The sequence below is a fragment of the Trachemys scripta genome, chromosome 4, assembly GCF_013100865.1.
Source record: "Trachemys scripta elegans isolate TJP31775 chromosome 4, CAS_Tse_1.0, whole genome shotgun sequence".
In the NCBI taxonomy this organism is placed as follows: domain Eukaryota; kingdom Metazoa; phylum Chordata; order Testudines; family Emydidae; genus Trachemys; species Trachemys scripta.
Genome location: NC_048301.1, coordinates 115,563,433 through 115,587,167, shown reverse-complemented (window position 1 = coordinate 115,587,167; position 23,735 = coordinate 115,563,433). Strand labels below are relative to the sequence as shown.

Genomic DNA, 23,735 nt, shown 5'->3' with positions numbered 1-23,735 from the left:
TGAGAAATCTGACACTCCCTCCTCAGCCTAGTGGTTAGTATAGGCTCAAGGATGGATTCTATGACAATTCAGAAGATAATCTGACTCAGAAAGAGTCACTAAGGCTGAGAACAGTTAATCAGTAACTTTCTAGTTCTTCAGCAATAAGCCCTGAGTTCCCTACTTATCCAACACACCCTTGAAGTGGACAACACAGCTGGTGTTGTCATGCAGTCTGCATCTTTGCCTTTTATTCTCACTGTCACTATGTTGAAATAGACTCGTGATAAATTGGGGAGGGGAGGGAGCTCCCTTTTATGGACACCCAGCCAGCCAGCTAGCTATAAAATCCCTTTTAGTAGCTGTTCTCTACTTGCTGTACCTGTAGAGGGTAAAAAGAAGGGAGTGGGCACCTGACCAAAAGAGCCAATGGGAGAGCTAGAACTTTTTAAAATTGGGAAAAAACTTCCCTTTGTCTGTGCTGTTGTTGTTCTCTGGAGAGAGGGGACAAAGCAGGGACAGGGCTGAAACTATGCTGTAAAAACCAGGTATGAAAAATCATCAAATCATACCTAGAACTACTCGTGAACCCTAGCTATGTAAGTAGATCAGGAATGTCTAGGAAGATGCGATTAGGGTTATTTCTTATAGGCTTATGGACTCCTCTGTGCTAACCCCCAAATGCTTTTGTCTTGCTTGTAACCTTTAAGCTGAACCTCAAGAAGTTATCTTGATGCTTAATTTTTGTAATTGTTTTTTTAAGACCTTGCAAAAAGCCTACATTCCAGATGTATTTTATTTCTTTTTGTTTTTAATAAAATTTACCTTTTTTAAGAACAGGATTGGGGTTTTTTGTGTCCTAAGAGGTTTGTGCACATGTTGTTTAATTAGCTGGTGGTAACAGATGATTTACTTTATTTTCTTTCTCAGCTCTTCCCTGGGTTGGGGGGTGAAAGGGCTTGAGGATACCCCACAGGAAGGAATTCTCAAGTGCTCCTCCCTGGGTTCTCAAAAGGGGGGGGGGGTTGCACTTGGGTGGTGGTAGCATCTACCCATCCAAGGTCAGAGAAAAGCTGTAACCTTGGGAGTTTAATACACACCTGGAGTGGCCAGTATTAATTTTTTGAATCCTTGCGGGCCCCCACCTTCTGCACTCAAAGTGCCAGAGTGAGGAATCAGCCTTGACTACTCTGAAAGCTGTTACCAAAGCACTAGTACAGTTACCGCAGGGCTAGTAGCGCTAGTCTGTGATGCCTTCCTCTTGTCCTCAGCTGCATTGCTAGCATTTACACTTCCCTAAGGATTCATCTGCGTCAATGTTTTCAAAATGCACATGGAACAAAGAATAAGCAGAAAGAATGCAGGAGGCAATGGCCTTGGCTCAGGGGACTGAGTAGTAGGATGTGTTCATGTCACTCTCTTGAGGCAGCTAAACATTCAGCACATACTTTTAACACCTTTAACCCTTCTACTGTGTTTACATAAGGCCTGTTCAAAAGGAGAGGGGTCACTTTATTTTCCTTTGGTCATTGAGGACAGTACGAGTAGTAGCTGGCACAAGCTAGAGCAGGGATAGAGCATGATAAGTATGAGGCGGGCAGGAGAAAATTTGAAACTGAAAAAGCTGCCAAAGGAATTTTGAGCCCCTGCCCATGGGAGATTAGTCAAAAGGGAGACTGACAGCCATCTACCAGCACTGGCAGAGGACATTCCTACCACACTGGAGGAGACCTCCCATGACAGACCCAGTCCATGACAAATGCTTGGAATGCTAGCCCTGGAGCCTGACATCCTTATCCCCAGAACAGGAACAGCTCAACTAGTGGAATCTTCCAGTTCCCCCCTATTGGCCACTGAACAGCCATTCGATACCTTTCGATCTCTACTGAGACTGGTGAAAAGATCCACAGCCAATCTCTTGAGTTATTCACTCCCTTCATAGAGCATTCACACTGCACATTCAGTTTTCAAGAACCCAAAGAACTGTAGATACCTTTTAAAACTACCCTCACTTCAGATCTTAACTGCCTTTGCCCTGAAGCGATTGTAGTGAGAAAGGGGCACACTTTTGAAGCACTAATCGGCTGTTTGAATGGTCAAAAAGTTTTTTTTCCTCCTTAGTCATGAGGTGCCAGTTGGCTAAGCACTGGCATCAGCTGAAGTAACAGGAGGTGGGAAATGACACAGTCTCCTAGTGCATGCTGTGTTGCTCAGGAAGACACTATGTGCAAATAGATAAAACTTCTGTAATTAAATCACATGAAAACAAACCAGAATTACAGCACTGTTTCTTAACCCGGAGGGGATGTCAGCAATATCCACTACCAGAAGAAGCTGAGATTCGCAGTATGACTGCACAAAATAACTAGCTGTCAGCATTTACTGGAAGCCAAAACGTGGCTAGCTCAAGAAACTGTCTGCCTGAGAAAATGGCCAAATACATGACAGAGGTATACTTATTAAAATCCCTGGGGGTGCCCTGCCCACATCTGAAGACCCCTCCCCCAGCCTCAGGGCAGGAGCTACTGAACCCAGGGCTCAAGGAAGTTTGGGGGGCAACAAATGATAAAACAGGACATAAGTGAGGGTCACAGGGCTGCAAGCAGGGAACCAGAGGAGGACACTGAGCAGAGAACCGTAGACAACACCAACTGCTCCTTGAAGGTATCTAGGGAGTCAGCGGATGCAGCCCAGAGGAACTCTGTCTTGAAGCGTGATCGAAGGGAGGAGCAGAAATAGGTCCCACAGTCGCACAGCAGCTCCCCGTCTAGCATCCACCTCCTGGCATGGTGGATGGACACCTAGGCAAGCACCAGGAGGAGGTTGATGAGGTGGTTTTGTGACTTCCTGGGGCTATGGATGGGGTGTGTGTAAATGAGGAGGTGCGGTGAAAAGTGCAGCCAGAACCTAAGGAGAAGGTGCTGGAGGAGCCGGAAAAGGGTCTGCAACCTGGCACAGTTGGGGTAGATGTGCACCAGGGTCTCCCTCACGCCACAGAAGGGGTAGGCATCGGGGAGGGGGATGAACTATGCCAGGTACAAAGCCGTGCTCACAGCTCCATGAATGTCCCAGTCCAGCTGTAGGACAAGGGTGGAATACAGACTAGACCAGGGGGCTCCTTACCCTCCACAGGTGGCCTGAGGTTTAGCTGAGCATGAAAACTCATCACCGCTATTCTTCATCTAGGTGATATAGCCATTATTATGAAACACTGAGGGAAGTTTGGCCACTCCAGCCCACCATCACAACCATACTTGCCCCCAACCCTCTTCATATTTTACACCTATACTCTTTTCAATTCAAAACATGGGGAAAAATTGCTTAGTCTTATTGTTAAGCCTAATTTGGAGTCAGGAAACCCTAAAGGAGTCAACTTCACCACACTGAACTTAGCAGTAACACTGCTCTACAGCCAAAATGCTTCTGAAATAAATGTAGTCAAACTTTACTAATTCTGGGTCACAGAGAACGAAAATGATGCTTAAAATTGTTGATTAGCTCTAGTTTTCAAGATATGCTATTGGGTCAGTATATACGACCCTTGACTTGGGAATGGCGGAGGGTAAGTGAGTTATAAAGGGAAGGGATCTCAATTTAAACCAGAAATGACTAAAATACATCTTTGACTATATCTATGAATAAATCTATGACTGGATTTGGACAGTACTTGCTTTTTAGGCAAAAAAAATGAATGATGCAATCTGAAGCTGGTATTGCATCATACATGATATGAATTGCATCATGTTATTCCTAGAAGTCATGGATGATGCAATCATAACGAAGCTTACATCACTCTGCTGAACAAATTGCCCTCTCTCAGCTCTAGAAATCATACAGTGGCATGCTCTCTTATTTGTCAGTGTTTGATTTTGCAAAGGGACACATTTCTGTTTAGCCAAAGTGAGCAGAGATGCCTCGTACTTGTGTGAACAGTGCAGATAACTTCTGCACTGTTTGTGGTGAAGTGACTTTTACATCACAAAAGCGCAGTATAACCACTATGGTTAAGAAAGCCTATCACCTTTATTTTGGCTGCAAAATTGGAGATCAGGACAAGAGGTGGGCCCCACATATATGCTGCAACACTTGTACAACAAATCTTCGCCAGTGGTTGAACAGGAAAAGGAAATCTAAGCCTTTTGCAGTGCCAATGATTTGGAGAGAGCCAACAGCTCATACCAGCAATTGTTACTTCAGCATGGTGCCTCTAGTTGGGAAAGGTGTGTCAAAGAAGAAAAAGTGGGCTATACGCCCAATACCCCACGGTGAAGGACTGCCGGTTCCTGATGCACCAGAATCACTCCCCTTTGAGTCAGACGAGGAAGAGGATGAAACTTCTAGTCCTGAACCATCAATGTCACAGGACCCACATTTTCTCCCATCTTCCTCCTCTGAACCACACCTCATAACACAAGGTGAACTGAATGACCTTGTCAGGGATTTGGAACTACCCAAGAGTAAGGCAGAGCTGTTGGGCTCCAGACTACAGCAGTGGAATCTCCTGGCAGGTGATGTTAGGGTTTCCATGTTCCATGACCGTCAAAAGGATCTTGTCCCATTCTTCTTCATGGAAAGTGATCTTGTAGCCTGCAACAACATCGATGGTGTGATGGCAGCCCTCAACATCGTTCATGATCCAGATGAGTGGAGACTGTTCATTGATTCATTGAAGACGAGTCTTAAAGCTGTTTTACTGCATAATGGCAATGTTTTGCCATCAATTCCAGTTGGTCATGCAGTCCATATGAAGGAAACCTATGACAACATGAATCAACTTTTGAGGTGCATAAACTATGACCAACATCAGTGGCAGCTTTGTGGTGATTTGAAGGCCATTGACAAAACACAAGCAGCTTTCAAGTACCTCCGTGGAAAATTTCCAAGGTTAAGTGAAGCTAAGATAAAGGAAGGTGTCTTTGCTGGTTCTCAGATTCGTGAACTTCTTCGAGAGGATGCATTTGACCATGCACTGCATGACAAGGAAAAGACGGCATGGAAAGCCTTCCAGTTAGTGGCAATAAATTTTCTCGGAAACAACAAGGCAGACAATTACAGGTTGTTGGTGGAAAACCATACAAAAGCCTTGGTTGCAACATGTCACTAAAGATACATTTTTTGCACTCTCATCTAGATTTTTTTCCACCGAACTGCGGAACAGTGAGCGACGAGCACGGCGAGCGATTTCACCAGGACATTACAAGAATGGAGAAATGCTATCAGGGCAAATGGAGCCCATCAATGCTTGCAGACTATTGCTGGACAGTGACAAGAGATGCTCCATTTAATGAATACAAGAGACAAGCCAAGAAGCACCAAGTAGACACTGAATAGGACTAAACTATGTACAGAATAGTTTTTTGCCTTTTGTTTCATAATACATTTTATTTATATAACCCTTTTGCTGCTTTTTAAAGTGTTACATAAACAGGACAGGTGAAATATTATCATGTAAAGCAACCATAAACACATGAAAAGACCTAGGTTTACAATTTATGATTAAAAAACTCTATCTACACAATATACATAGACATAAAATGTAAAAACGTAAATATCTTAGAAACAGTAGCCAATCTGTTGTTTTAATTGTCATATTTGAATTCAGCACATCAAAATACATAATAAATAGCACATTTTATCTCTGAAGCAGACGACTTCTCAAAAATTGTAGACCAGTGTAATAACACCGTCTGAAAGAGCAACAGAATCAATGATGCTGCCCTGAGTGCGAGTCATATTGCTGAGCAGTAGCATCATGGGACTAGGATTTGTTTGTTTGTTTGTAAGAGACGCAGGTTTAAGTGCATCCTCTTATTCCCAGCCCATTTTCCTCTTTTTCACTCTGAAGGCACTACTGACTGATATCGTAATCACCTCTAGGACAATAAGTTGAGGTCATGCACCTCCTGGCTCCTTTGGAATCAAGGGGTTTCTGACAGACCAGGGCAGATCTTGGGATAAGACAGCAGCCACCTCCCACCCCTCTTTTTATGACTTATGTACCAGGAAGCCAATGAAGACTCCTGGTTTCTCTTCCTCCTTCAAGAAGAGAGATTGCTTCATTCTCACACACACTCTCCCCTTGTTCTCCCCCCATTTAGTCACTTCATCTCAGAGACAAAGACTCCCAACTCTTTATGTCATGAGATTTCCATTTGACGTAGAAAGCACTTAGCTTGTATTACACAGCTCGAGGCATGATGGCTCTTTAGAACTCCCCCACCTCCAAAAATGCATCATAGCCTTTGCTCCTCTAGGGAAAGTTTTACAGAAGTTTCCTACCAACACTTTCCTACTATCACTAACACTTGTTTAGGTTCACTAGTGCCACCAATGCTAGAAACTTCCAGTGTAGACAAGGCTCCTGCAGCTGCCATCATTTGCCTCCATGGGTGATTTGTCTTATCTGGAGCAGGATTAGAAGGGATGGAATTTGGAAGAACATCATAAGTGGAAGTAGACCTAGATTACCACTCCTCCACTGCCAGCAACAGTGCTGGGTGAAGTAGTATTTACAAGTTTTTCCACCATTGTTGTATTTCCCTAGCATAGACAAGGCTTTTGTAAAGCAAAGATCTGTGTTTCCAAAGACACTCTCTGCTTTGCTAAAGTTTAAAAGGACATTATCCCCACCGCTGAGTGGGTACGGCACAGCAGAACTTGTTCTTCTGTCTTCCCTCCACTTCACCAGCAGAATGTATTTAAATGCTCCTTTCATTTAACTTGGCTGCCCAACACTCTCTGTAGAAGGATGACCGTATACATCTCTCCCACCACACGACAGTCTATGACCCAGAACTCAATTATCTAGTTCACAACTGTGCAAGTTGGCAACTGGGTTAGATAAGCAGGAAAGTTCCCCTGCCATAGGGTCTCTGGCTTATTAATGAAACATTCAGCCAGCCTTCAAAACAGACGACAATTAAAGCTTTGTACCTCTGAGCCACATGTCAAGATAACTTAGGGAGAGCAAAGTGATGCTGAGCAATGAAGCCAGCCTCAGTAACACAACTGAGCCACCCTTCCCTCCCCTTGGGCTCTGCCATTCACCTACAGTATTTCAAACCTGAGCCGATATAGCGAGAGATTCTGAAACAGATCTGAATATCTAACTTGACAGTTCCCAGCTCTTAATTACCTCTGTGCAGTACAGGGAACTGGGAGAGGAGCTGTGCAGAGATGGAGTCGGCAGGTTTTGTTCAGTGTTTTCCTCCTCTGAAGCATGGAACAAACTGTCCTCCAGCCACGCCTCAGGGACAGCACAGACAGTGGCAGGGAAAGCTTCCAATAAGACTTAGTAACCTCTGCAGCCCAAAGGAGTTTGGCTACATCTAGAGAACACGTTTTTCTAGAAACAACTAACGTATAAGCAAGAAGCTGTTGGACACAGGTTTGTATGTTGCAGAATGATTTTTGCTCCAACATCCACATTGGAACCTGGCCCAGTGGTACAGAACTTTCAAAAGCTCAGGTACATTCAGAGCAGCACAGTTCCACTCTTTCACAGCATCCAGTTATGGTGTCTTCACTTCCAGCTTGTTGGGTACTTTACTCATCGGCTGTGACCTTTAGTGATCTAGATCCAGCCAGTGTGCAGGTGAGAAGTTGAAGAGCTGAGGGGTGTTACTGTACTGCACTGAGTATTGTATTGTTGAGTAGGGCTCATGCTGAGTAGAAAAAATCAAGATCCTTAGAGGACATATGAAGAAGCAGGGTGGATAAAAATCAATGATTAAAAAAAAAAAAAAAAGATTTTTTTGATAAAATGCTCTGAGGAAAAAACCTAACCTAGTTTTAATTAAGATACATTATAGCTCAAAGATATCTCATCATGGAATAGGGATTATAAATTTATGAAGTCATTGGGAGGTGAACTATCTGCTTCAATTACCTTTGGTAAATGAAATAACTGAACAATCATTCATTTTCTGATATAGCTGTAAAACTAATCTGAAAAGTTTTCAAAATAAATCACTGTTTTAAAATGTGTTTAAAATGTATAGTGTGTACCTTCTAAAAATGAAACCTACATCTATCTGAGTTGTGAAGAAAATGTATTAAAGTTATAACTGCATGAATGCACTTTTATGTAGAAAACCATGATTAAATCGAGTCTTCCTGACTAGTTATTTAAATCAAATCCACCCTGTGAAGAAGTCCACGGGTTCAGCCCACCCCACTTCTTCCAGTGCGTCAGACAGCAGTAACTGATGAGACTAACTGCATGGACTGCCACACACCTGGGACCTCTCACTTTGGTACTTGACTTGAGCAGGCAAAAAGGAGCGTAACTCTGAAGATGCTCCTTCAGCTGTTACAGATTAGAAAGAAGTCAAGAGGAAAGGCTCCCAGTTAATATATACAGACTAGTAGAACTGCTTTTGAGTTGAGTGCAAAAGCAGCATCTGGAATTTGATTTAATTAACTGATTTTTTAAACAAAACACTGGGTGATAAAAATCCATTCAGGCATATTAAACAGTCCAAATAAAAGTCACTTCCAGCCTAAGACCAAGCATGAAGATTTCAGATCAAAAGTTCGAGGGCACTATAAAAGCCGTACATTTTAACTACTAAGGAGCAAGTGAAGAGCTCAGGCCATGAAGACAGCAAGTCCTACTCATCTGAGATATAATCTTCCATGTAGCTCTTTTATTTGGGCATTTAGCTTACCCCAAAAAGATAAGCTACGTAATGCTGTCAGTTGTCCATTCAGAACATCTGCACTGCCATCTTAGAGACATACAATCAGACAGGGATTCTCAAGTGCCACACAACACCATGTGTACACATAAGGGAGAGGGCATAGAAGGAAGTAAAGTGACACAGAGGGCAGTGCTGTAGTTTAGTAAGCCTCTGCTCTTCCCCACAGCACATCTCGAAGTGTCAACAAAAACCCACCCCAGACAGGAAGGAAGGTGGCCCTGATTATTTTAAAGCTTTTATTCTATGCAAATATTTAAAAAAAAAAAAAAAAACAGATCTTAGAAAAGATTTTTTTTCCTTTACACAAAAACCAGGACAACATTGAAACGGCAGGTGGACAGAAGAGGGACATTCTCCTTCCTCAGTACTTTTTCAGGTTGTAGGGCAGGCCCAGTGTAGACTTGGTACCGGGAAGGGGTGGTGAGTGCCAGACAGCAGAACTGGTGCGTTTGAAATATCGTGGCTTGTTCTTGTAGAAAATGTCCTCCAGTTTAGGGCTTATGATCAGCCCAAAGAGTGTCTCGATATTTGGAGGGTTGTAGTATTGGTATGTAACCGCTTGATTAAGCGGAGCCCCTGCGAAAATAACCACCATGTTACATGAGCAGTCTAAGGGTACGTCCAGACTACCCGCCGTATCGGCGGGTAGCGATCGATTTATCGGGGATCGATATATTGCGTCTCGTTAAGACGCGATATATTGATCCGCGAATGCGCTCCCCATCGACTCCGGAACTCCACCGGAGTGAGCGGTGGTAGCGGAGTCAACGGGGGAGCCGTGGCTGTCGATCCTGTGCCGTGTGGACCCCAGGTAAATCGATCTAAGATCTGTATCTTTTTGCGGATACAGACTAACACGGCTGCTACTCTGAACCCAATCTAAGATACTTCGACTTCAGCTACGCTATTCACGTAGCTGAAGTTGCGTATCTTAGATCGATCCCCGTCCCTAGTGTAGACCAGCCCTTGGTAGCATCTCAGTGCTCCTGTTAAACCTCACTCCCTTGGTACCATGATTACTGCGAATCAGTGCATGAAAGTCAAGATCTAAAAGCAACCCTCCAGGCTCTCTCGCCCTGCCCACAGAGCCAGTCCTGGAAGAGATTTGGGGTGGACATGGCAGATACTGAATTCTCAGTACTGGATCAAGGTAGGGTTTTGCCTGGCTTCATACAGAACCTTACATTCCCCCTCATGCAGAGAATATAATTGGTTTCCAAGGCATCTTTCACATTCCAGGTATCCCAAGTACTGTGGAAAACCCATCACTGAAAGAAAGGATTGCCAGGCACTGGTGAACTCCCTAGCCTTCTGTTTTCAGACAGTGCAAAAGCACTTCAACTCTAGGGATGGGCACAAGGGATTCCAAATTAACATCCGAACAATAGCACCTGCAGGAATGCAGCTCCTGCTCAGATTACCACTCAAAGCTAGTACCATATGGAACTGCAATAAGCTGAAGTCTAGTGCATTTCTGGCCTAAATTGTGGCTTCCTCTACTTCTAAGCCTCCCTGAGAAATCTGGGGTCTTCCAAATTCTCATAGATGAAGTTTCAGTGGGTATAACAAGATCTGCACGTACCAGTGGCCCAGACAGGGATGGGCTTGCGGGGCTGGCTTTCATCATCTGTGGAGTCATCACTGTTCAGATCCAGCCCATAGTTATTTGGATTTACCTTGGGAAATCTGTGTTCTTTTGATCCTAAAGGGGGCCCTTGATAGGAGTCAGAGACAGGAGATTTCTGAAACCAAATAGAAAAGTTAGATATATAGCCTTAAAAAAAATCAATTACCTTATAATAATATTTCTATGTAGTGGTGCTGATGAGACAGCTTGAGTTTCTAGAAAGAACCCATTGTTGATTTTGGTTAGTCTATTTGTTATTTATGATAGAAATATCCAAGGATCTAGGTGCAGGAGATTTACATTGTGTACTCCAAGAATCACTGGTGCCAACAGCAGGTGGTAGGACAGCTAATGTCAGCACCAACAAGTTTATTAATATATACACAGTATTGCTGCTATCCATACAACACTAGGTTTGAATCACACATTACTGTTCTGCCATGAGTCTCCATGGGCAGGAGAATGAAATAGATACTCTGCCCTGGAGGGAACAAAGGTGAGCCATGGAAGACAGGAAGTGGCAATGGTGTGACTCTGGCAGTCAATGTCACGTTCATACCTGATCTTCAATCCCACTCCAAAACACCAGATCAAGAGATCACGCCTGTCTGTTTATGGGAAGGCAACAATAGCCACATGATAATTCAGAAGAAATATACTGGTTAAATAATTTGGGCTGGGATTTTCAACTGAGCCTAACTTCCTTAGATTCTTGTCAAAGCTTTTATTATTATTATTTTTTTTAAATAAACTTAACCTAGACTGGCATCCACATGCTCCAAAAGCAATACTGCAGGGCACTGTCCTATAGTAACCACACACTGCAGAGTGTTTCTGAGACGTAAATGCCATTGCTATAGGGCAATAACCTACAGAAAGTGCAGCTTCCCTGTAACTGCAGAGAGCAGCCTCTGTAGCCACTCAGAAAAGGCTTACAAGCTTAGCTCTAGTCTTAAACTGCATGTTACAGCACAGAAAGTCACTCCATGTGCCAGTGGAGATCCTTGTGTAGTAAAAAAAAAAAAAAAAGAAAAGAAAAAAGAGCACTCTCTCTTCTCTCCCCCCCCCCCCCCCCCCCCGTGGGGGCTGAGCAGGCTGCTTTGGCTGTGCTTCCAAACCCATGCCAACTAAGAGAGTTTGTGGAGGGAGGATTTAAGAATTGAATGTGGATCTCTCACCTAGTAAGCTACCAGGCTGTGCTGAAGCGTAACATTTTAAGCTACAGGACTGCTGTATACAACATAGTTTACTGAGTTTATCTGAGTCACATTTGATGTCAGACATTTGCTATTCTATAATTAACCTGAAAAAAAAAAAATCAAGCTAAGTGTAGAGACTCATCTAAAGCCATGTGTTGCTGATAACATTTTTTTTTTAAATGAGCTGTATACAATCAAGAGATCAACATCAACAATATCATTCTTGGAACAGCAGCAAGTTGCCCTGTTTTTTCACCCTATAGGTGTTCAGCAGCACCATCTTTCATGCAACAGGAATAGTATGGCTGGAAAGTACAACTAAAAGCAGCAGCAACAATTACTCTGACTGTAAACCCACTGATGCTTGTCTATCCAGTACACTGTACAGGACTGAGCACCATTAGCTGTTTGATAGTTCTTAGGTAGGAGGTGGGAAGATGGACAGTCACAGGACCTGTTCCTTCCATCTCACTCCCTCCATACAGCAGCAGAGGCAAGGAAGCAACTTATCAGAGCCTGCTTGGTGCTCCTGTTCTACAGCAACAAAACCTTCTGAAAAGCACACACACCTAAGGGGCTTCATACAACCATAAAGTGCTTCAGGAGTCAGATCTTTTTCAAACCAAGGGAAGGAGTTGCTGACTCAGTGTTACACATCTTCCCCACCCAAAGAGAACGTAAGCGTCTTGCATTAGTTGTCAGATACTACGCATAGGGGACAAAAGTCAACATTTGAAGAGCCACCCACTTATCCACCTTTGAATCCCTTCTTAAAGTCTCACTTGCTGTGATGCCTACAAATTGTTTCCATCTGGCACGGGAGAGGCAAGTGCCAAGAAGAGACTTGCATTTTTTCTGATCGTCTCTGTTCATTGTGTAACTACATTCCCCTCACCCTCTCCATTTGTCCACTTGTCACGTCCCATCTGACCCCTGGACTGTAATCTCTCTGGAGCAGGGAGTGTTACTTGTTTGTATAGAGCCTAGTACTGTGGGACTATGACAGAAATTCCTAGCCATAATACAAGCCATAAGAAGACATGAGGTTTTTAACATTCAACTCCCGACTACAGGTAAGTGCAACACCTAGTCATTTTTAGAAATAAGCGTAAGAACCCATGAGACAGTCACGTAGGCCAATTTCACTATATAGAGAGTTTGCTGAGAGCAGAAAAAAGGGCTTTGTTCCAGCATGGCTGAAGAGGGGCAGTGTGTCAAAATGAGACCCACCACCTGCTGCAAGGACATTTCTTATGTGAACCCAATAAAGAGTCCCTCATTTTTCCAGTGAGCTATAAAATACAGTCACAGAATACAAGACAAATCAAGTTTCAGATGGTATCAGGCATCAGACAACCAGAAGTTATGGAAGAGGCAGTAGCTGGCTGCTTGAAAAAGCAAAGCTGATCTATTATGCCTTATGTCTAGCTTTTCAGTTTGATTCACCAAACACATCTAGGCTAGAAACACAATGGTGTTTCAACTCTGGAGAAGCATGGAAGTTTCATGAAGACAGCTACCTGATGTCACTAGTGAGAGGCTACAATACAGCACCAACTCCCAGGATTCCTCAGGATCTAGTGCCATCATGTGGCCATTTCCTATCATTTGTTTTACATTCCAAACAAAAGAATTCTCTCCATTGTTTCTGTGTTGAGCCAAGTTTCTTATGGCTGCTCAGATAAGAGACATCCCTGCCCTCTTTGAAGGAGAATGTCCCATACAAAGAGGAAAGGCCTCCACGGACCCAGGAATTTAGAGCCCAGTAGACACTGGAACCCGTCTTTGCTCAGGCTCTTGGCTCACTCACCTCCACTGTTATATTCAGCCATTTACTGGGAACAATAGCAACAGATTCTGGTGGCTTGGTTTTATTTTCCCGTGGTTGCTGCCGTTCCTGCTCTTCTGAACTCTGTTCCTCCTGTTAACAAGTCCAAGTTATAAACAGATCACCCTGTTTTCACGTCTATTGAATCTGACTGGTCCTATATGAGAGGACCTAGTCTCCCATTCATCCCCTCCCTCAGCAGGATGGGACACTACCCAATGATGGGGACAGACACTCTCTTCACAGTGGAGGAACAGCAGCAATTCTTTGTTAGACTCCAACTCAGCCTCTTGCTGATTTGGAGATTATAGGCCTCACTGCTACCCTTCACTAGGAGAATGCAGCTGGTAAAGCTAAAGGCATGCTCAAGGCCAAAGACAAATAGAATAAAGTCCAGTGCATGACACAGAGTCTCAACTCCCCACCTTCTTTTGGTTTTCCTCCTCCTCTGTAACCACTGCCAGCTCCATCTGCAGGTGAAGGGCCTTCCCCTTCTCTTGCTGTTTGTGACTCCTGGCAAATCAAAGCATAACCAAGTGAGTCACAAAGGACCCAGGTCACTTCCCATCCAGGATGCTCAGATACCTGCTTTCTGCACCCAGAACCCTCCACTATAGCCCATCGCTCACACCCTTCTCCTAGTACTGACAAGATCTGCTTTGCCATGCTTGTCGCTCCGCCCCCTTCCCTCTTCTCAGGGGTGTGGAAACAGGCCAGCTCTCACCTCTCCTTTGCCTGTTCCACCTGTTGCTGCTCTGCCAGTTTCTTCAGCTCCGCAATCTTCCTCCCTTTGTCCTGCTGTTCATCCTCTCTCCTCTTCTGCAGGAGCTCCTGCAACTTGCATTCATCCTCCTCCTGGGAAGGCAAAGTCAGTCCACTTCTTCTATGCTAAATGGGGAGGGTGGGTGAGTTATGGGTCAAGTGCCCTTTCCTAGCCTGAATGATACCTACTCTGACCCATCCTCATCACCACCACCAGAGTCTTGGACCTTAGTTGTGCAGCCCCTCCTCCTGCCCCCCACATTTGCTGTTATATAAAGAGGGACATCACCACCCCCAGCACTTATTGCACCTGGATATAGGTGACAGCACAAAAGATACCCATCTCCAGAATTCATTTAGTCATGGAATTGCTAGGAAGTCTGGGATGGAATTATGCACCTGAGCTTTCCTAGTCCCTTACAGAAAATGGAGGGCTGAGTGTTTGGAAACTAATACCTACGTCTGAAAATTTCAGCCCTGTGGAAAAGTGTATATGAAGGAGAGGTCAGTAAAAACACCATGCACATTTATGGTGCTATGCAACTCATAATGGTGAGATGCATTAGAACATACTTGGAGAGTGACCTTACCCCACCCTCACTGGGAAGGAAAGAAGTGATAAGGTACTTCAGTCACAAAAGGAGTAGGATACTGGGAGGTTGGGGAGGAGAGAGAGTCAGTGTGCGTGCATGTCTCTCTCTGTATGTGTGCGTGCATGTCTCTGCGTGCGTGCATGTCTCTGCGTGCGTGCATGTCTCTGCGTGCGTGCATGTCTCTGCGTGCGTGTAGGTAAATCTATTCTGACATACTCATTGGCCTGTTCCCTCACAGCTATTTACTGGTTATTGTTCTGCCCTCTTCCCCATATGAAGCACACTGTGCAGATTTCCCATCATTCTGTTTTTCCTCTAAGAACTCTTCTCCTTAAAGATGGGACCTAATCTTGCTCTTACCATCTGCAGCACTTTGTGTTTTCGGGTCTCCACTTCAGTCTTCTTAGCTATTTTTTTCTTCAGCTTTTCTTCTACCACCTTCTCTTCTCGCACCTGAGAGAATCACACACATCAGGTCTGGACCCTGCCGAGCCTCACGCGGGACAGTCTTGACATGTTTATCTACCATAGAAAGAAGAGTCAGGCGCTCTTCAGAAGGATGGGGCCCCCATCACATCCCATGGGGGAAGATGCCTTTCTCTGGAGCAGAGTGAAAGTCCAAAGCCCCAGTGAAGCGTATAAATATTTTAAAGGCAGATGGCACCCAGTGCAGCGACTTCAGCCCCAGTCAGAGTTCACAGGAGGAGAAGACCATCACCAGGAATAACTGTAAAGAGTACATGAAACAGAGTTACACAGAATCCAAATTACAGGATGTCATATTGCTACGTGACCTTCATCAGAACAAGGAAAAGCCAGCAGGAAGATGGGCTTTCCTTTTGCTTGAGGTATAGTTTTCTAGCACGCAAAATGGATGTGCAAAATGAACAGGGGACATGGAGGTGAGAAGACCACAAATGCAAGATTCCTTCACTTTAGCTGAGTGGCAGAGCAATAAGCAAGAACATGTGGAAAGGAACACATGGTTGTGAGAAGAGTACCAAGGACTGTATGCAGTTCTGGCTGTTAGTGCAAGGGAAAGATGCAGTCCTTTAGTCTTTCCCCATAACCTTGGAGGATGGATCCTGAAAAGATCTGCTTTATGACCTATCACCCAGAATGGGAACAAGCTCTGTAGCCTGTTCAGTTTTTGTCCTCATTTGGAAAGAGGAAAAAAGGGTTTCAGTTAATGTCAACCTTCTCCCGGAGCTTAAGCCAGACATACCAAGCTGGATCCCCAAGCTCTTGGGCTGCCCCAGGACAGTGGTTTTCAAACTTTTTTTCTGGCGACCCAGTTGAAGAAAATTGTTGATGTCTGTGACCCAACGGAGCTGGGGGATGAGGTGATGAGGGCTGCAGGGTGGGCCAGGAATGAGGGGTTCAGGGTATGGGAAGGGGCTCTGGGCTGGGGGTGTAGGAGGGGACTCTGGGTTTGGGGGGGGGGTTCAGGGAATTGGGGCACGGGCTTACCTTGGGTAGCTCCCGGTCAGCTTCCTGCCTATCCTGGCACCGCAGACCGCGCTGTGCCCCGGAAGCGGCCAGCAGCAGGTCCAGCTCTTAGGTGGAGGTGCGCAAGCCGGGAACTGACCAATGGGAGTGCAGAGACGGTGCTTGGGGTGGGGGCAGCACGCGGAGCCCCATGGCCCCCCTGCCTAGGAGCCAGACCTGTTGCTGCCGCTTCCGCAGTGTCGGAACAGATAGGGACTAGCCTCCCTTAGCCAGGCAGCACCGCCGATGGGACTTTTAATGACCAGAGCCGCCGTGACCCAGTCCATTCCATTCCATTTTCTGATCTAAGCGCAACCCTTCCCATGAACCTGACTCAGCACTACCACCTGCTCCTGCCCACAGGGTCAGCACTGCGCTGACTGAGCACACCCATGGCTGCATACTGTGTGCTGTGGAGTGAGTGTGCCAAGGAGCTGCAGGGCCTGTCACTCTGCAGTGCACACACAGCACAGTGAAGTGGTGGCAGCTGGCAGGGGTGGGGCACACAGCTGGCACTGGGCTGACTGCACAGGCAGGAGGATGAGAACTGAGCCAACCCAAACCTGAGCACCCCACTCAACACTTGTAGTCTGGTTGCAGGGCACAGGGCCTGCTGATAAGACACCACTACTAGTCCTCAAAGAGCTTAGAGTACCATAGACACTGAAATCCATGATAGGAATAAACAACACTGTTGCATGGACTTGACAGAGCAGAGCCTTTCCCTGTTGAACAGAGGACTACAGATAGGCCCTGAAGTGACTCTTTTTGTGCTAATACCGAGTAGCCTCATTACTCACTCATGGCCCCTGTGGTCAGTGTCACTAGCATCGAGAATTTTAGTAACTGCTGATATGTTTATTGCACAGTGAGGCAATCCATCGCTACCCCCTACTAGGTTCACTGCCCATTGCCGTGAGAAAACCCAGCTGTCCGTAGGGGCTCTGTTTCCAGGCTGGGTCTCTTACCTTCTCGGTCTTCTCCTCACTTTGAGAGAATTTCTGTTCCATCCGCTTTTTCTTCTCCTCTTCCATCTGCTCCACCCGTTCGCGAGCCTGCAGTGCCTTCCTCAGACGCTCCTCACGCTTCCTGGGGGACAAGTGGGGACAGTTAGCTTTGGCTGCACTGGGGATTTGCCCTGGTTACAGCTATCAAGGCACCAGCACTGGAGCAGCTAGTGCACTGGTGCAAACCCCCAATGCAGAGTGTAAGAGCCTTGCATTGGCTCAGCCTACCCTTGCTTCAAACTGGGGTAAGCTCCACTGGCACCAGCAGCAGCTGTACACCATCAACACTAGCTGTTTGCACTAACGTAGCTGTAGCTAGCTACCAATGGAAGTAATCAGAGCAGGTCACCAGTGTAGACAAGACCTTGAAGTGCTTCAGAGCTGAGCCAGAAAAGGAGCAGGTGGAGAGGCAGCCACTCACAATTTCATCTCCTCGAGGCGCCGTCTCTTCTCTTCCTCCACTTTCTGTTTTCTTTGTTGCTCGGCCTCCTGCTTCTTCCTCAGGCTCTCCAGCCGCTGCCGCTCCTTTTCCTGGGGTGGGCGGGAAGCTCAGATTATACCCAACTGCTGGGGCTTGTTTCTGCCCTAGGCTACTTGGGCACAGGAAGCCAGGGACAACACACCTAGGAACTGCAGCTTCAGTCAGAGACACATTCACACTCCCTCTGGAATAGGCACATGTGTTAGGAAAGAGACAGTGCTGTTTTGGCAGCAGTGTTAGTTCAACAACTCCATTTCCCGAAGAAGAAAAGGAGCTTGGAAGGTGAGTGGGGCAGTTCCCTTGTGTAAGACACCTCAGGCCCAACATCCAAGCAGAAACAGTTACTGCAGAGGACATGTTCAGGCAAAGACACCATCAGTGACTGTGCTGCTGTATTCACCACAACCCACCTAATGCTACTAGCCAGTGTCAGTGCTACAAACATGAAGATTCCTCCATTCTTTTCAGAGCCCTGAAGGGGACCCCTTTAGGTCCTTTTTAGACACGTGGTTTTTAGTCTAGAAGATAGAACATGAGACCTTTTAAGTCATCTAGTTCATTCCCAGTGGCTAAAGCATGATTATTCCCTACAGTATATTCTCCAGGGCTTTGGCCAGCCTAGTTTGAGTGACATAAGTAGTATCACTTCTACTGTTTGCCTTGGAGAGCGTTTTACACACCACGAGATGTCCAATAGCAATCCCCTTCATCAGAGATTCTCAGTTTGTATTTGCCATGGCTGAGTTTTATCCAGGTACTGTTAGATCCCCTTTGGGCCACTCTGAACAATTTTACTCACTTCCTGGTGTACACACCCTCCACATGCTGCCCAGTACATCATCATTTCGCTCTCAGATGAGACTCGGAAGAAATATTAGGTCTGCATGCAGGTTAGTGGTGAGGTTAAAGAGCTGCAAGTGCCCATTAGAGAGTAAATAAATGTGTCCACTATGAGCCCACATACTCTGTGATTAAGGAGTCATTACTTACAACAAAATCCCCCTGTTTAGATAGAAAAGAGGAGAAACAAGGATTACTGCTTTTGGAGCTAGACAAGTAAACCTAGAACCACAACCTTTGGACTCTAGTCTCATTTTGCTCAGTGGATCTCAATGCGCTGCTTGTCTTACAACTGTCCAGCAGCCTGTTGGGCAGCAGAGACCCCCCAATTTCAAATTCAAAGAAGTGTCCACTGACCATCCTAGAGTTTGGCAATCCCAGAATATAATGAGTTTGGGCTGAATGTGACAGAGTAGCCAAGATTTCTCTACATGCATAGGAAAGCTTTAAGGAGTTGATGTTCAAGGTCACAATATATGTTGAGACTTTGATATTAGCTAACTGATAGGGGTAATGGAAGACCAGATTCATTAGGATTTTTAGGTGCTTCTATACCATGAAGGGGTTATAAAAATGCACATAAACATGCAAAAATACATCCAAACCTTTGTTTCCCTGCATGATCTCCCCCTCACCCCAATGCAACAGCTGATGCCACCACTACCCCAGGACCAACCTATACTCCTGGGGGAATTCTGTGCCACTGTGCAATGTAGAATTTTGCAGAAATTAATGTTGGGCATGTAGAATTTCCTCCCCCCCACCCCAGAAATCGGCTGCAGAGATTTTGGCCACCACTAGGGGCTGCTGGACCAGCTCACAAAAAGAAAACCAGGGCAGGGGGTGGGTGAGGGATCTGGAGGGTTCCCAGCAGCTGCAGTTCCTAGCACGCCCTGAAGGAAGGAGGTGGCGGCATGAAGGAAACTGTACAAGCCCGGGACCCAGCATCAGGCTGTTTCTCCCTCTGGATCCCTGTGCTCTAGGAGGGCAGGGTCTGAGAGTGTGTGGGCTGGGGTGGGGGATGAGTGAGTGTCTGGCCCCCAGCTGGGCTCTGTGGGAGTGGGGGCAGAGAAGCAGGAACTGGGTTGTTGTAGGGATTTAACTCTCTATACTTGCTGACTGGTAATTTTGAAACAAATTGCCAAAATAACTGAAACTGGCATGATTCTATAGTGTTTACCACCAGCTTTGAGCTGCATTCCCAAGCAACCCGACTCCAAGAAGACCTGGTCCCAGCTCGCCGGGGCCGCTACCAGCCTCACACCGTCCACGGGCACCTCTTAATGGTTTCACAAGGTGCCCATGGATGGTGTGAGGCCAGTAGCGGCCCCCGGCGCGCTGGGACCGGGTCTTCTTGGAGTCGGGTTGCTTGGGAATGCAGCCCAAAGTTGGTGGTAAACTCCATCTAAGGCTAAATACTGGCATGAGAATGATTATATAGTGTTATTTTGACAAATAAAACGTGCAGAATTTTAAATATTTTTTTGGCACAGAATTCCCCCAGGAGTAAACCAACCAGACAGCCATAAAAACAACTGCTACAGGGGAAACTATCCAAACCCAGTACTTTGCATGGAAGAGACTGTCAAAAGGATTTTCAATGAATTAAGCTAAAGACTACAGGCAGTCAATTTCATGCTGATGAAAGATATTAGCATGGCAGTGCATTCCTGTACACCCCTTACCCTGACACGGCCTATGCTGTACTCTCCTGTAACACCAGCGTGTCTCACTCTGGAGGGAGCATCTTCAGACATCAAAGGGAAAAATAATCTTCATGGCCCATTCAGTTTTTAGCCTCTCTGCCAAGACCACTGAGAGAGGAGAGTTTGGGTGCTGGATCGGACATTCAGTCAGCATATCAGAATGGGAAGAGTTGTGATTTAAGTTTGCTCCTTGGTACCATTCCTCATTTGGAATCTTGAACGGCTTGTGATGCAGATTTGCAGTGAGCATTTCAAAGCAGACAACCCTGCCCCATACATTTGCTCTTCCCTTCTCACCCTCAAGGGAAAAAGAGATCGTCTCTACCTTGGAATCCGGTCGGGTAGGAGTGTTGCGTTTGATAAGGTTTTTCATGACACTACTGTGCCCTGTGGACCCTGGGGTCACAAGCAGCTGGTTCTTCTGCACCGTCTGTAAAAAGTGTTTGAATGGACGTACGACCTACAAGGAGAGCAGAGGGCATCAGAAGGGGATCCAGAATAGGCAGAGTGATGTGGGGCCATGGAATCTACTCACCTTGTTGGCTGGGCTGGGCGAGGCTAGAGTCTTGCTTGCAGGAGAAGAAGTGGTCTTGCCATATGAAGGAGAGAGGTCACAGTCTTCTAGCTGCTGCCCATTACATAGCTCATCCACTGCTTGCTTATAACTCTGTCTCCTGAAAGAGTAAAGGGTGTGTTACATTGACACAGCACAGGAAACAGCATTCCTGGCCTCCACGCAGCCTTTAATTCGTTTTATACAACCCCTCCTGCCTACTCAGCACCATCAAGTGATCTGTGATGCCTATGTGAACACACCACATATTCAGAACATGCAGCCATGAAGATGCTAGAAAAAGGGGATGGGAAGAGGTGCGAAGGGTGGAGGGTTCCTAGACTTACAAAACAATTGAGATATAGCCTATCTTACTAAGCAACCACAATGTTATTCTCCAGCCCCAGCTTCAGTAAGTGATAGATGCGAGTTTCTGATAGACACCTGTTTGTCACAGCCAGCATCAGTAATGCAAGGTGGGGCAGGGCACGCGGCATAGTCAAAAAGTGTGTTGTGTACTGTCCATACCCAGCACCATGTGAAAAGTTTAGTTTGCTTTGAAGAGTTTTTGTACATTAGCTTATTTTTAGTGCCAGAATTTGCTGCCACTTTTCCCCCCCCAACTACAGGGGATGTTGCAGATTTCACAAGATCAAACAGAGCCTCAATAGGGGGGACAAGAAGTTGAAAAAGGACAGAACTGAGAGCAACAACTGCATTTAAATAGGCTTTGGTGGATCTTTTACTACCATTCTCTTGTGTATGTAGGAGAATCAACAGCTGGGGAAGCGAAGGAAAGAGCCAAGCTGTTAGATCTTTTAGGCACTTAAGATAAGAGTCTGTTCAAATTATTCTATGAAGTTACTGCACAGCCATCCTTAGCCACCCTACTCCTCCCCTCCAACCAGCACTTAGAGATTTACGAACACAATTCCTTACTACATCCCTGGGGGGGAAGAGGGTACTATTCCCATCCAGAAAATGGAAAGCAGACATAAGTGACTTGCAGTCATACCTAGGTTCTTGTCCCATCCGTGCCTAATTCACTAGGCCATGCTGCCTTTCAAGAGACCTATTTTGTATTAAACTGATGAAAATCTATAACCCAAAAATTTTGGTACATTATGTGGATTTGAAACCCTCTTTGGTCAATCATACCAAAGCTTTCAACCAAGGTACTTGATAGATAACAACTTAGTCATTCCAGATCACTAGTTTATTTTTCTTCTCTCCCCCAGCCTGAGGCCAAGGAGAAACATACCGGATACTCGAGGGCTGTTCTAGTGGCTTGGCATTCTGGGGCTGCTCCTTGCTCCCACTGCTCTGAGAAGTGCCACTTTTTTTCAAATGGCTCTCTGTGAAGAATGCTACAGTTAGTTCCACATGAAAGGTTTCCTACAGCAGAGGTCCAATGCCAGAGGTTCTTGTCTTCATGGCTCCCAAGACAAGCCTCATAAAAATACTGCAGAACACTACTGCTAAGAGCTGTGCCAATCAGAAACCTTATACTGAGCTAAAACAGGAACACACTAGCTATTTTAAAACACAAGTTTTGTATCTGTGCATTAACCAACATCACAAAGAATAGTATTAGAGTATGCAACTTGTATGATCACACCCCTCTCTGTGTAGAGACCCTTGATGAGACAGATAAGTTAGTCCATAAGAGGACTCTGGACACTCCACCCCCATCCCAATAAGATGCTCTAACAGTATCCTTAGGGGATTACACACTTACTGCAGTGAAAGCTGATCCCATCTCATAGCTCCTCACTTTGAGGCAGAGTGAGATGGGAGGGGCTGCAATCTCCTCTTGTTCCTCCTCAGTTTGTTTCATGCATCTCAAGATAGTGTTACTAGTCCAAACACTAATTACTTTTGCTCTTAAACACTAGACACTGAACCAAACTGAAGCTTTAAGATATTTTCCTCGACAGTTCCCCAACCATTAGATGCTCAGACTGAAGTGGTTTGTACTGAGTCTGTCCAATTGCTCTCATTTATATCTTGAGTATCAGAGGGGTAGCCGTGTTAGTCTGAATCTGTAAAAAGCAACAGAGGGTCCTGTGGCACCTTTGAGACTAACAGAAGTATTGGGAGCATAAGCTTTCGTGGGTAAGAACCTCACTTCAGACTTGCATCTGAAGAAGTGAGGTTCTTACCCACGAAAGCTTATGCTCCCAATACTTCTATTTATATCTTGCACATTTATGAAAAACTCTGCTGAATGATCTAGCACAGGACAAATCTTACTCTGCTCTGGAGACAGCAAAGAGCCCTTGCAGGGTAAGTTAGGTCAGTAGGTGGCAAAGATGCAAGACAGACTATCAGATCTTTCATAAACCCCCAAGGGACCTCCACAGTCCCATGCTTCCTTGCTGCTCCATCAACACAGTTTTAGCAATATTTACCTGCCTGCTGCTCTGCCCCATTCAGTGGTTCAGTCTGAGCTGACTGTTCTGCAACAGGGCTGCCTTCATTTGGAATAATGAAGGTTTTCTGCAGGTGTTTTGGAGCCTGTAGAAGGAAGCAGACTTTAGCAAGACCCCCCACAGAAACAGGGGTTCAGCAAGCATTGTGTGTCCTGGGAAGGGGGAAAAGGAAGGTTGCAAAGCCAGTGACTCTGGATGCACTCTGCACTGATTGCAGCCCTGCTGCTAACAAGCCAGGAACTGCTCTTTTCTCTTTGTAATGGCAGGAGGGCAGACTCACCAAGTGCTGTTCTGCCTACTACGGACACAGGATGCCTGCTCATGGAGCAAAGGCACAGCAGGGAGGGGGTGTTACAGACACCACCCATCAAAAAGCAGAAGAGTCAGATTTGTCCTTCCTCCACTGGGACTTTAAGGTCAAGATTTTTCTAGACTGACTAAGCTATCTCAGGTTGGGCACCCAAACTTGCTAGAGAGGTCTGATTTTCAGAGTCCGTGCTCAGCGAGGGGGGGGGGGGGGGGGGGAAGAGTCCCTTCA

At 45.7% G+C, this 23,735-nt stretch overlaps 1 protein-coding gene across 9 annotated transcripts in view; it reads right to left on the bottom strand.

Annotated features, from left to right (window-relative positions):
* Nucleotides 1–10,341: 10,341 nt before the first annotated feature.
* The window catches only part of LOC117877396 (inner centromere protein-like), a 29,756-nt gene continuing 16,362 nt past the window's right edge, over nucleotides 10,342–23,735 (bottom strand). For 6 of the 9 annotated variants that reach the window (XM_034770491.1, XM_034770496.1, XM_034770497.1 and 3 more), the window contains 9 exons: nucleotides 23,177–23,282; nucleotides 22,027–22,120; nucleotides 20,748–20,886; nucleotides 20,538–20,672; nucleotides 18,657–18,668; nucleotides 17,607–17,716; nucleotides 17,147–17,267; nucleotides 15,051–15,417; nucleotides 10,342–10,423 (listed from right to left, as the gene is read on the bottom strand). In XM_034770491.1, coding sequence (XP_034626382.1) covers nucleotides 15,379–15,417; nucleotides 17,147–17,267; nucleotides 17,607–17,716; nucleotides 18,657–18,668; nucleotides 20,538–20,672; nucleotides 20,748–20,886; nucleotides 22,027–22,120; nucleotides 23,177–23,282 — 756 coding nt within the window. In that variant the 3' untranslated portion in view covers nucleotides 10,342–10,423; nucleotides 15,051–15,378. Of the gene's footprint in view, nucleotides 10,424–15,050; nucleotides 15,418–17,146; nucleotides 17,268–17,606; nucleotides 17,717–18,656; nucleotides 18,669–20,191; nucleotides 20,673–20,747; nucleotides 20,887–22,026; nucleotides 22,121–23,176; nucleotides 23,283–23,735 lie in introns of those variants that run through there. The other 3 variants (XM_034770495.1, XM_034770493.1, XM_034770492.1) reach the window with 3 other exon arrangements.